This window comes from Mustela lutreola, chromosome X (genome assembly GCF_030435805.1).
Source record: "Mustela lutreola isolate mMusLut2 chromosome X, mMusLut2.pri, whole genome shotgun sequence".
Taxonomy (NCBI): Eukaryota; Metazoa; Chordata; class Mammalia; order Carnivora; family Mustelidae; genus Mustela; species Mustela lutreola.
The window spans coordinates 67724994-67738178 of record NC_081308.1 but is presented as its reverse complement, the minus strand read 5'-3'; the positions used below and the strand labels follow the sequence as shown (position 1 = coordinate 67738178).

The 13185-nt window shown below is 33.6% G+C and overlaps 1 protein-coding gene across 6 annotated transcripts in view; it reads left to right on the top strand.

Moving 5' to 3' along the window:
• ATRX (ATRX chromatin remodeler) overlaps positions 1 to 13185 on the top strand; it is a 300618-nt gene that overhangs the window by 187045 nt on the left and 100388 nt on the right. For all 6 annotated transcript variants that reach the window (XM_059158234.1, XM_059158233.1, XM_059158232.1 and 3 more), the window contains 3 exons: positions 6814 to 6951; positions 8557 to 8732; positions 10086 to 10203. In XM_059158234.1, the coding sequence (XP_059014217.1) occupies positions 6814 to 6951; positions 8557 to 8732; positions 10086 to 10203 (432 nt within the window). The remainder of the gene's footprint in view (positions 1 to 6813; positions 6952 to 8556; positions 8733 to 10085; positions 10204 to 13185) is intronic.

Genomic DNA, 13185 nt, shown 5'->3' with positions numbered 1-13185 from the left:
GTTTCAGATGCTTAACACTGTGATTTGTTCATGAGGAAATAAATTTTTAAAAAATTCAAGCTTGACATGAAGAATAACATTTGTTACTTTCATGCAAATCATTTAGTGACATTTTAAAATGTTTTAGTTTGGAATAATTTTTTGCAGAAAATTTGAAATGATAGTAGGAAAAAAAAGCTCCCATATTTAATGTACCCAAATTTCCCACTGTTAACATTTTACATTGCCAGGTGGATTTGTCCAGACTAAGAAATTGATACATTGTTGGCATATGTTAACTAAACTCCAAACTGTATTTGAATTTCACCATTTTTCATGTCCACATTCTGTTCCAGGATCTGATTTAGGGTATATCACACTGCATTTAATTATCATGTCTCCAACAGTCTTGTCTGGTCTATGACAACCTCTCATTCTTTATTTTGCATTATCTTGTCAGTCTTGAGTGTTGTGCAAGTATTCTGTAGAATGTTCACTAGTGTGTTTGTTGTTTTTCTTGTAATTAGACTGGGGTTATACATTTTTAAAAAAATTTACCAGAGGTGAAATACCTTTCTCATCACATCATATTCAAGGTACATTAGACCTACATGACATTACTGGATTTATTATTTTTACTTATCTCTACTCTGTTCTTTGGAAATCAGTCACATAGTCTAGCTTACCCAAGTTGGGAGAAGGCAGAAATTAAAACTCTGTCTCCCTTAGTGGCCATTATCTGCACATAAAATTTAGAATTTTTCTTTAAGAAAGATTTGTCTTTTCTACTTGTTTATATAATCAGTCATTGATTTATAGCAATATAGACTATTATTAGTTTATTTGTTAGATTATAAACTAATGCTATGTTATTTATTTTGTTGTTCAAATTGTTCCAGTTTGGCCATTGGGAGCTCTTTCAGGTTTGTAGAGTGGTTCCTGTATCCCTTTGATGCGTCATACTTTTTGTTGTTATTTTAAGCACTTCATTACTTTCTGGTACTATAAAGTACTCCAGGCTTATGTTATATTTTCTCTGCCTCCTGTCCCAGAATTAACCATTTCAGTAATGTGCCATGGTGCCTTTTATTGAAAAATGGTTTGTTGCTACTGGAGTATCATTGCTTCTAGGCCCTTTGAGCAGACAAAAGCTAGGTGATAATTGTACCAATCTACATCTACACATGAATCTATCCCTTTGTGTGTGAGTACATAGAGATAAACTTGATTTCATAATGGTGTCGTCTAATCCAGTATCATAGTGTTCATTTACACCTTCTTTGTTAATCTGTTATTACTTTTCCAACTGTGAGAATCCTGGCTCTAGCTATCCACCATCCATTTATTTATTTGTCCAGATTCATTATACATGCAAAGTAATTTCAGAATTGTTAACCTGTACCTCTGTAAGAAACGAGTTTACCAACCATAGTACAGTGTTTACATGATTGTTTTTGACTATGGCTTTGTAATTTATTTATTTTTTTTAAATTTTATTTATTTGTCAGAGAGGGAAAGAGAGAGCACAAGCAGGGGGAGGGGAAGAGGGAATAACAGGCTTCCTGCTGAGCAGGGAGCCTCCTGTGGGACTTGATCCGTTTTGTTAATTGTTTTCATAGTCCTCTTTTCCTTTCTTGTTTCTTGCTCTCTTCTCTTGTGGTTTGATGACTTTCTTCAGTGTTATGTTTAGATTCTTTTCTCATTGTGTCTTGTTCATCTAGTATAGGTTTTCAGTTTGTGGTTATCATGAGGTTCATATATAATAACGTTTAATTTTTTAAAAAGAGATTTTATTTATTTGAGGGAAAGAGTAAATGAGAGATTGAGTACAAGCGGGGGGTAGAGGGAGAGGGAGAAGCAGTCTCCCCACTAAGCAGGGATCCTGATGCAGGGTTTGATCCCCGGGCCCCGAGATCATGACCTGAGCCGAAGGCAGATGCTTAACTGAGCCACCCAGGCATCCCTGGCTTTATAATTTATAGTTATAACATTTTCTAAAGTCACTTAGGTCAATTCCTTTGTTTTATTATTTGGATACATTAAAGTTTATTCTTTATAGTGTAGCTTTTATTGGGCTTTGACAAATGAATAACCTGTTTATAACCTCATTATTATATTTGCTTTTTAATTCATAGCACAGTTACTTACTTTAAGTTATGCTGAGCATTTATGCACGGTGGTAGCTTGAATATTAATCTACATCGTTCCACACTTTAATAACTAGAATGTATTGTAGTAAAACTACACATAACATAAAATTCATTTTACCATTTTAAAGTTTACAATTCCGTCACATTTAGCACATTCACAATGTTTCATAACTATCATAACTATTTTCTTGAACTGCACAGCATTTTCATCACCTCAAAAAAATTCTGTACCCATTAGCAGTCATTTCCAAATGCTCTGTCCCCTAGAAACTACCAATGTACTTTTTGTCTCAGTGGATTTGCCTTTTCTGGACCTTCATGAAAATATTTCTGGATATTTTGTAAAAGTGAAATCATACAATATCTGACCTTTTTCACTTAGCATAAGACTTTCAAGCTTTAATTTGTGTTGTAGCATGTGACCAGCACCTCAGTCCTTTATATACACACACAATATTAATTTAAGGTACTGTTTGACTTAAACAATAAAATAGACTTATGTAATTATATAAAATAATGATCAATTTCCATGGCATATTGAACTATTTCAGTTAGGCTTAATTTTTGAACAGGAGAACTTTTCATTAAGCCTCTTGCTAAGGTCCCTTTTCTTCCACTCTCCAGAGCCTCATGACTGCATTCTCTCTTTGTCTAGAATGATTTCTGCAATAGCGGTTTTCAAATCCTGCTACCTCACTGGAATGGGGTTTTCCAGAAAATACATTTCCAAGCTTATTAAAACGTATTCATTGTAGGGGCACCTGGGTGGCTCAGTGGGTTAAAGCCTCTGCCTCCAAGTTGGGTCATGATCTCAGGGTCCTGGGATCGAGCCCCACATCGGGCTCTCTGCTCCACAGGGAGCCTGCTTTCTCCTCTCTCTCTCTCTCTCTGTCTGCCTCTCTGCCTGCTTGTGATATCTGTCTGTCAAATAAATAAAATCTTAAAAAAAAATTATTTGTTTTAAAGATTTTAAAACTTTTTAATGTTAGAATGTTATATACATTCCTGTCCTAGTAAACAGAATAGGAATAACATCTTTTAGCTTTTTTTGATTCAGTTATTCATGAGTATATTTACTTTTATTCTTTCTTCCTACTTTTATTCCCTCAGATACCCTTACTAAAGATAGGACCCCTTTCCTTTCATTGCCACACTGATAAACAGTTCTTTTTAAGTTAAATTATAAAAACAGTACATGTTCTTGAGCAAAATATAAACAGAAGGAAAAGGTACATAGTAAAAAGGAAAAGTTCCATTCCTCCTGTCTCACTGTTGTTTCATGTATATCCTTCCAGAATTTTTTTTTGTGTTTATACAAACAAGCATGTATTCTTTGAGATACAGTTGGCATAATAGCATTATAGAGGTTCAGGTGTACAACATAATGTTTCAGTATATGTATATATTACAAAATGATTACCATAAATCTAGTTAACATCCCATCACAGTTAAAACTTTTTCTTGTGAGAACTTTCAATATTTACTCTCTCAGCAACTTTTAAGTATATAATACAATATTGTTATTTATGATGATCATACTGTGTATCACATTCCCAGAACTTATCTTGTAACTGGAAGTTTGTAACTTTTGACCATCTTTACCCATTTCACTCATCCCTATCACCTGCTGCTGGCAACCACAAATTTATTTTCTGTGTCTATGAGTTTGGTTTGTTTTGTTTCTAGATTCCACGTAAATGAAATCACAGTTTTTGCCTTTTTTGGTCTGATTTATTTCACTTGACATAATGCCCTCAAGATACATTCATGTTGTCACAAATGGCAGGATTTCCTTTTTTATGGCTGAATAATATACAATTGTATGTATATATACACCCCACTTTTTCTTCATCCATTCATCAGTCAGTGGACACTTAGGTTGTTTCGCTGTCTTGGCTATTACAAATAATGCTGCAGTGAGCATGATAGTTGATATACTTCTTTGAGATGATTTTGTTTCCTTGAATATATGTATACCTAGAAGTAGAAATGCTTGTTCATGTGGTAGTTCTACTTTTCAATTTTTGGGGAACCTTCATAGTGCCTGCACCATTTTACATTCTTAGCAATGGTGCACAAGGGTTCCCTTCTCTTTACAACCTCACCAGCACTGGTTATCTCTTGTCCTTTTGAGAATGGCCATTTTAACAGGTGTGAAGTAATACCTCATTGTGGTTTTGATTTGCATTTCCTGATGATTAGTGATGTTGAGGTCTTTTTCATGTACCTGTTGTCCATTTGCATGTCTTTGGAAAATTCTCTAATCAGATCCTCTGTCCACACAATCAGATTGTGTGGGTTTTTTTTTTTTTTTTTTTTGCAGTGTTTAGAAGCCCAAGACTACTCTAAGGTTCAGTAATTTACTAGGACTTAATAGAATGCCAAAAAGCTGTTATACTCATGGTTATGGGTTATTACAGTGAAAGGATACAAGTTAAAATCAGTGACAGGAAAAGGCACATAGGGGAGGGTCCAGGAGAGTTCCAGCACTGATCTGTCAGTGGAATTCTGCAGGCAGCAGTTACTTCTCCCACCAATGATACATAACATATATAACATTATGCACATAACAATGATGCATAAATATGGAGTATTGCTAAGTAAGTACACTTATACAAGCCTTAGTGTTTAGAGTTTGGACTTGGCCACATAGACATGTCTGACCACCCATGTAAGTGATCTTAGTGTTTAGCCCCTCCAAAGGTCAAGAAGATGCCATATGGCCCAAAGGCCCCCTACCCCCATATATCACCTCATTAGACTATCTGGTGTGTGTCCCAAGCCGTCCAGGTAAACAAAGATCATCTTCGCAGGCAAGATGTCCAAGTGTAGAGGTTACCTCCCAGGTGCTAAGGACAAAGGCCTAAGCTTTCTTTGGGCAGTGTTAATCCTTTACTGTATATATGTATACATAGGTAAAATCACCCTGTTTGGGGGGCTTCTTTTTTGAGATTTTAATTATTTATTTGACACAGAAAGTGAATACAAGCAGAGGGAATGGCAGGCAGAGAGAGAGGGAGACACAGGCTCCCCTCTGACCAACGAGCTCAATGCGGGGCTCGATTCCAGGACCCTAGGATCATGACTGAAGCTGAAGGCAGGTGTTTAACTAACTGAGCCACCCAGGTGGCCCAGAAGTGGTTGTTTAAATACAAATAGTATCATAATATAGATTCTGCAATTTGCTTCTTTTTAGTAATGTATTGGACATATAGTTCCAGGATAGTACATAGAGATCATTATTATTAGTTTTAGTTCAGCAACATTCTGTTATAGTTTTATTCTTGCACTTTGAAAAGATTTTCGGTTGTTTTCAATTTTCCACCAAAATAAGCAATGCTTCAGGGAGTATGGTGTTGAAAATCATTTTACGTCATGTGTAGAACACAATTTTTCTCTTTAGAAAACTTCTTAGGATTAATAAAAACCAGTATGTAGTCTTTTAATACAAAGTAGGATACAAATTTTAGTTTTTAAGAAAGTATGTAAGTGATTTTAAAAAGTCTTAATATTTGTGTAGCCCCATCTGAATACAGATTAACAATTACAGTGATCAATCATACTGAAGCATTTACTTTTGAAATCATGTAGAAGGTAAATTTTCTCTAATGCCTAGCGGATGGGGAGTAATTTGACAACTGCTATTGTTGAAATCGATATGTAAGCAGTACATATGTATGTATATTAACCAGCAAGCAAATTGTGTATAAACCATACTTTAGGAGACAATAATATATTATTTCAATAAAGTGTATGTATTTTTTTTTGAAAGAGTTACTTTTAGCTGTAAGATCTTTTATAACTTGGAAAGTGTTCTTTCTTCCCATCTGCCCTGTACCCCATAACCATGTAACAATCAACTTAGCTGTCCTTTATTAGTTAATTTTTCCCCTGCAAAGAGTGTTAATCATTTGGAATATGTTAAATGGGAGATACTGCAGAGTCTGTTGTGATTTATTTTTATTTTTTTAAAGATTTTATTTATTTGAGAGAGAGAGAGAGAACATGAGTGGGAAGGGCGAGAAGCCAACTTCCCACTGAGCAGGGAGCCTGATGCAGGACTCCTCTTTCCCAGGACCTGACCTGAGCCGAAGGCAGACACTTAATTGACTGAGCTACCCAGATGCTCCTCTATTGTGATCTATATAGTATTTTTAAAAATGTAACTTTTTGAAATTTATCTTTTCATTTATATATATGTGTGTGTGTGTGTCTGTATGTTTGTATATATATATATATATATATATATATATATATATATATATATAAATTGCTAGTAGTCTTAGGCAGTTTTGTTCATTTGATTAGTGCTGAAATACATCTTTAGATACTGTTTTCCAATTATAAAAGATTTTATATTTCAAACTTAAATCTGTTGGGGGAATCTTTTGGTTATTTTTATTTTTGTTTATTTTTGTTTCTTATTGAGAAAATCTCAAGTACCATCTAAAGTATTTGATACTCTACTGTTGGGATATAATTAATACAGTTAGTGCACATTACAAGATACAATAAATACAGCAACAGATAAAATGCGACTATTCTTAATGAGGATATTGTTTTTTCTCCCACAAGAGCAGCACTTTAAAGAGTTAGCTTATTTGCTTAAATGGATTGCATATTTAATTTGTAATTACATTTTAAATTATCTACTAATTAAATGTTTTTCTATACATTTGTATAGGCCCTGACTTTGTTGTTTGTGATGAAGGTCATATTCTGAAAAATGAAGCTTCTGCTGTTTCGAAAGCTATGAATTCTATACGATCAAGGAGGAGGATTATTTTAACAGGAACACCACTTCAAAATAACCTAATTGAGTGTGAGTTAATATCTGCATTTATGCTGTAGAGTTGGCATTGCCTCAGACACATTTTTGCCACTTTGCCATTTGCCTTTCTTCTGTCTAATATAGTCTTTGACTATGATCTGCGTAGGTCCATCTTAGTCTGCTGTGAAAGAATACCATACATTTGAAGTGGACTGCTTTATAAATATGAATGGTAAACCACAGTCAACAGGTGTGCTATTTTGAGTGTTCAAAAATAAACATTTGAATTTGAATTTGAAATCTAGAAAAATTACCAGAAGTCTTAATGATTGCTTTACAAATTCAGTAGATACTGTAACAAAATATATCTAATTCATGGGGAGGTACTATAGGAAATTGAAAAGAATACCACGTGTGAATGTTTTAGGAATGTGGAGATGGGATAAGGAGAGCTGTGTTGAATCTGTATCAGCATAGAATTTGTGGAGACTGAGGACAGATGATGTGAATCCAGATAACTTGCAATTTTCTCTCATTTTCATATGTGTTAGTAATACTTAAAGAGGGAACATGAATTATTCATCAAATAACAAATTGACATTTCCTATTGTAATCCATTGTAATAGTTTTTTGTTATTTTTATTATTTCTATTCCTTTAGTGTATAACTTAACTGTTTTTTATTATTTGTAAAACTGGTAATTATTTTACTGTAACCTGTATTTTATCTTTACTTTTATCTGTTCCAGTTTCCCCCTTTTCTGTTACTCCATTTGTAGAAATGTTACTTCATATTGCAAAAACAATAAAATATTAGTTAGAAGAGTATTATGATACAGTGAAGAAAGCAAACCAGAGGTGTTTGCCAATTAAATTCACATCCATAGAAGTATGTTATACTCCCATGGAACGTTGCTTTAAGTGACACTGCATATAGAGTTCATTTCTAGTTTTTGATTGAACTGCATTTAATTCTCATTATTATTCATAACTTTTTAAGGGCAGTGCTATAATGAGAATATGTTCTATCTTACTGTTAAAATCTGATTGCATATTCTTTAGAATTTTCTAAGACAGTCCTTTGAATCCTATAAATAACAGTTTTGATGTAATAACTACTAATAAAATTATATTGAAACGGTGGAAAAAATGGTTATTTCACATTGTGGTCCTATGTAGTATAGGGCAGCTGATAACTGTTAAGGGTTTCTGGAACTAGATCAGTTAATATAAAGTTTGATATGATGGCTTATTACCTGATTTTATTATTTTGATTCAGTATCTATGTATTTTTCACAAGATCCCTTTGCTGACCATAAAATCATGGTTAGAATTATAGAATACTTGTTTTATACTCCATATCTGTTACAGAGAATAGTGAATTATAATAAAATGTTCTTAGGTATTTTTTTTAAATATTCATGTCTAGAATTTAAGGTTGGCTTTTATTTGAATTTCTCATCTGGTTTGGGTAATCCAGTTCCAGATCAGACTTAAAACCAATGTTTTGTCTATACACAGTTTGCTCTTCTTCATTTTGTAGCTAATTCTGATGCTTCCATGGCATGTGTTTTTGACATGAACATTTTATCAGAGAATTTTTCTAAGTCCCTTTTAGCCAGTATTATTATTAGTGAACTAATGTCTTCTCTCTTAGATCATTGCATGGTTAACTTTATCAAGGAAAATTTGCTGGGATCCATTAAGGAGTTCAGGAATCGATTTATAAATCCAATCCAAAATGGTCAGTGTGCAGATTCTACCATGGTAGATGTCAGAGTGATGAAAAAGCGTGCTCACATTCTCTATGAGATGTTAGCTGGATGTGTTCAGGTACAAATACATTCCATATAATAAAATATTATTCCTGTTATAATCCCAAAATGTTTGCTGAATTTATTTTGTGTTTTCTTTCCCATTTTTTCAGTATATCATTTTATACTAAAATCTCCTTGCATTGTCTTCAAAAGTTTTTGAAACTTTAAATTTTAAAGAAGTGTTCCATTTATAGCATAATTGATTAATTCATTTGCTGTATATAGCTTCATATTTTAATATGTTAATGTTTAGATTCCCCATCTTTAAGATAGGGAGTATGTAAAAGGAACATAGCTATTATGATTAAGAAATTCCAGTGCTCACACTAATTTTATAGTAGAGTGGCCTGAACCTCACTTATTTGAAATAGTTGTAGGAAGGCAGTTATGAATTGTGAAGGAGCTGTTTTTAATGTGATCCTGAAGAAACAGTTTCATTATTATGACATCATATACTAATCTGAGTGGGTTAATAGTGTTTACATACAGATATTTAGTGAATCTATATTAATAGAGTTGAGATTGAGCCAGCAGTTAGCAGATCTCAGAATCTGCACTTTTTCTTTAGACACTAGATACTAATTGTAGCCACAAAGATGTAACAAATAAGCCACAAAGATGTAACAAACAAATCTGGGCTCTTCTTCTGGCTGGATATTCTACCCTCACATAAAGCAGTCATCCTTTTTGTTCAGGTTAGCCACAGGTACCAGCAGGTTCTCTGTTTCTGTATTGATGCCACCACCTAGACAGTATTTTCCTGGTTTAATGGTCATTTGTACCTAGAACATTAGTGTTCTTTCTTTCTTGTTCATATAATTAAATTGTATCTAGAGTATGTATACATGGCTTGCTTCCTCAACTAGCTAAACAGTTTCCCTAAAGTTATGTGTTCTTCTCTGGCATAATGGCACATCTTACCCAAAGGACAAACCAGACTGCATTAGAGGTTGAATCATTGATTTTAGTGTATGATTAAAGCAAGTCTTTTTTCCCCAACACTGTTTATTGTATCCTCTATATGCCTTTTTTTGTTTTTGTTTTTCTATATAGAAAAAACCATTTGAAAAAATAAATTACCCCCTTGGTAATATGACCACTTCAATTTAAAACCTGCTTGGTATATTGCAGTGTCCTTTTACCAGTGCATCATATTGTGTAGTCATATGAACTATATTAACTATAATCATATAATGATGATTACATGATTGAAGAGGCTAAGTATGTTTAAGAAAATGTTTTCTTGTATGTTTAGTACTGATTTCTTTATGTGTATCTTTTAGTTGCAAGCAATGATGATTCTTAGAGCAGTTGATTCCTGTCATATATTTAGGTTAACTAATTTCATTCTCTTTCTTGTTAATTACAGAGGAAAGATTATACAGCATTAACAAAGTTCTTGCCTCCAAAACATGAATATGTATTAGCTGTGAGAATGACTCCTATTCAGTGCAAGCTTTATCAGTACTACTTAGATCACTTAACAGGTAACAAATGCACTTACTGTTTTTATCTTCAAAAGACATTCTTTTTCTGGTGAGTGTTGTTTTAGTAATTTTACCATGTAAGTTGTTCTTTTTCAGTTGTGCATTTGAACAAAATGGATATGTTCATTTTGTAAAGGCACAAAATATTTCTAATTTAAAAAACTCTAAATTGTCAAACTAAACTCAGGAACAAACTGGTGAAAAATCATATACAGTGTATTGGAGTAATGCCCTTAATTTGTAAAGAGCTGTTATTTCAGGAAAATTATTTGTATAAATAATTCCAAAAAAGAAAATATATAAAATTCCAGTATATTATTTTAAAAATTGAATCACCATAATAAAAGACATATAAATAAAATCCATGATATCATTTCTCATTTATCAAATTGACAAAGGTTGAAGGAAAAGATGCAAAATGCAAGGCAGGACATACATTATGCTCCCAACATTATAGTAAAAACATACACAAATGCCAAAAAACACGAAAATGCTAACAGGAATTTTTATTTTTCTGGATGGATTCATTATGAGGATGGATTCATTATGAGGATTAAGCAACAGATATCTTTGTCTTATTCTTTTCTATGGGTTTTTATTTTTATTTATTTATTTATTTATTTTTAAAAAGATTTTATTTATTTATTTGACAGAGAGAGATCACAAGCAGGCAGAGAGGCAGGCAGAGACAGAGGAGGAAGCAGGCTTCCCGCTGAGCAGAGAGCCTGATGCAGGGCTCGATCCCAGGACCCTGGGATCATACCCGAGCCGAAGGCAGCGGCTTAACCCACTGAGCCACCCAGGCGCCCCTTCTATGGGTTTTTAAAAAATATAATGAATAGTTGTTGTTTTATCATCAGTAAATTCATGTATTTGTGTGTGTCTGTTACTGTACGCTCAAGGTTGTCACTGTTAAACCTAGTCTCTTTTTGGTCTGGAGTGAGATTTCTTTCTTGTTAGTCACCTTATTCTGGTACTTTCCCCAAGTGAAATGTCAGGTTTATTTAGGGGATACAGGTTAGAAATTACCCATTGGCTGTTGTGGATAAAACAAATTATAAAAAATAATAGGGAGTAGAAGTGTGTACATGAATCTTAAAATGATACCTCATTTCATAGTTACAGTGATACATCTTAGAACAGCAGTGCATTTTGTTTTGTTTTATTATATTTTTTAACAGCAGTGCATTTTAGAGAATAGGATAATGATGGTTCTCAAGAATAATTTTGCTTTGCGAAAAACAATTTGAATGTTAGTATTTTACAGAGCTGCTCTTTTGCTATATTATAAACACATTTTTAGTGACTTTTAGAAGAAAGTCACTTGTAATAAGGCACACATTTTTTTATTTGTATATCAGAAACTGTTACATTTAATGTACCTTCATGTTTTGGATGACAGTAATTAGAGACAATGATTAAGAAACCAAGTGTACTCATCCCAGTGAGAGAGCTACTGTGTAGTTTTATCTTAGAGAAAATGCTAGCCACAGTGTTTTCAAATATTAGACAATCACTTGTCTCTAATAACCAACAGTAAGATGTTAATAGCTTATATATAGGTTTTTAAAGTGTATACTGTTGAGGGCAGTGCAATATTTAAGAACTAAGGGGGCTTCATTGTGATTTTAATTGATAGCAAATATCTAAAGTACTAACTAATAAAAGCTTCTAAACTCTGTAAAGTATAATTGTTTTTAAAGTTCTTATTTAAATTCTAGTTAGTTAACATATAGTGGAATATTGATTTGAGGAGTAGAATTTAGTGATTCATCACATACGTATAACACCCAGTGCTCATTGCAAATGTTCTCCTTAATACCTATCACGCGTTTAGCTCATTCCCTGCCCACCTCCCTCTAGCAGCCCTCAGTTTCTTCTCTGTAGTTAAGAGTCTCTTATGGTTTGCCTCTCTCTGTTTTTTTTTTTCTTTCCCTTCCCCTGTGTTCATTTATTTTGTTTCTTAAGCTGCACATATGAGTGAAACCATAGTATTTGTCTTTCTCTGAGTAGCTTATTTCACTTAGCAAAACACACTCTACCTCTCTCCACATCCTTGCAGAGGGTAAGATTTCATTCTTTGTTATGGCTGAGTAATATCTATTGTATATGCACACTACATCTTCTTTATCCATTCATCAGTTGATGGATGTTTGGACTCTTTCCAAAATTTGACTTCTGTTGATAATGCTGTGATAAAGATCAGGGAGCATGTACCCATTCAAGTCAGTATTTCTGTATCCTTTGGGTAAATATATAATAGTTTAATTGCTGCGTTATAAGGTATGTCTACCTTTAAAATTTTAAAGAACCTCCATAATCTTTTCCAGAGTGGCTGCACCAGTTTACATTCCACCAACAGTTTAAGAGGGTTCCCTTTCTCTGCATCCTCGCCAACACCTTTTGTTTCCTGTGTTGTTAATTTTAGCCATTCTGAGAGGTGTGACATGGAATCTCATCATGGTTTTGATTGTATTTCCCTGGTGATGAGTGATGTTGAGCATCTGTTAATGTGTCTGTTAGCCATCTATTTATCTTTCTTGGAAAAATGTCTATTAATGTCTTCTGCCCATTTCTTAATTTGTTTTTGGAGGGTGTTGAGTTTGTTAAGTTTTTATAGATTTTGGATACTACCCTTTATCAGATATGTCATATGCAAATATTTTCTCCCATACTATCAGCTGCCTTTTAGTTTTGTTGATTGTTTCCTTTGCTGTACAGAAGCTTTTTATCTTTTTTTCTAAGAAGATTTATTTGTTTATTTTAGAGAACAGTAGCAGGGGGAAGGGCTGGGGGAGAGGAAAAGAGAGAATCACAAGCAGACGCCGTGCTGAACATGGAGCCCAACATGGGGCTTGATCTCATGACCCTGAGATCATGACCTGAGCCAAAACCGAAGAGTTGGATGCTTAACCAACTTACCACCCACATGCCCTGAGTAGCTTTTTATCTTGATGAAATCCCAATAGTTCATTTTTGTTT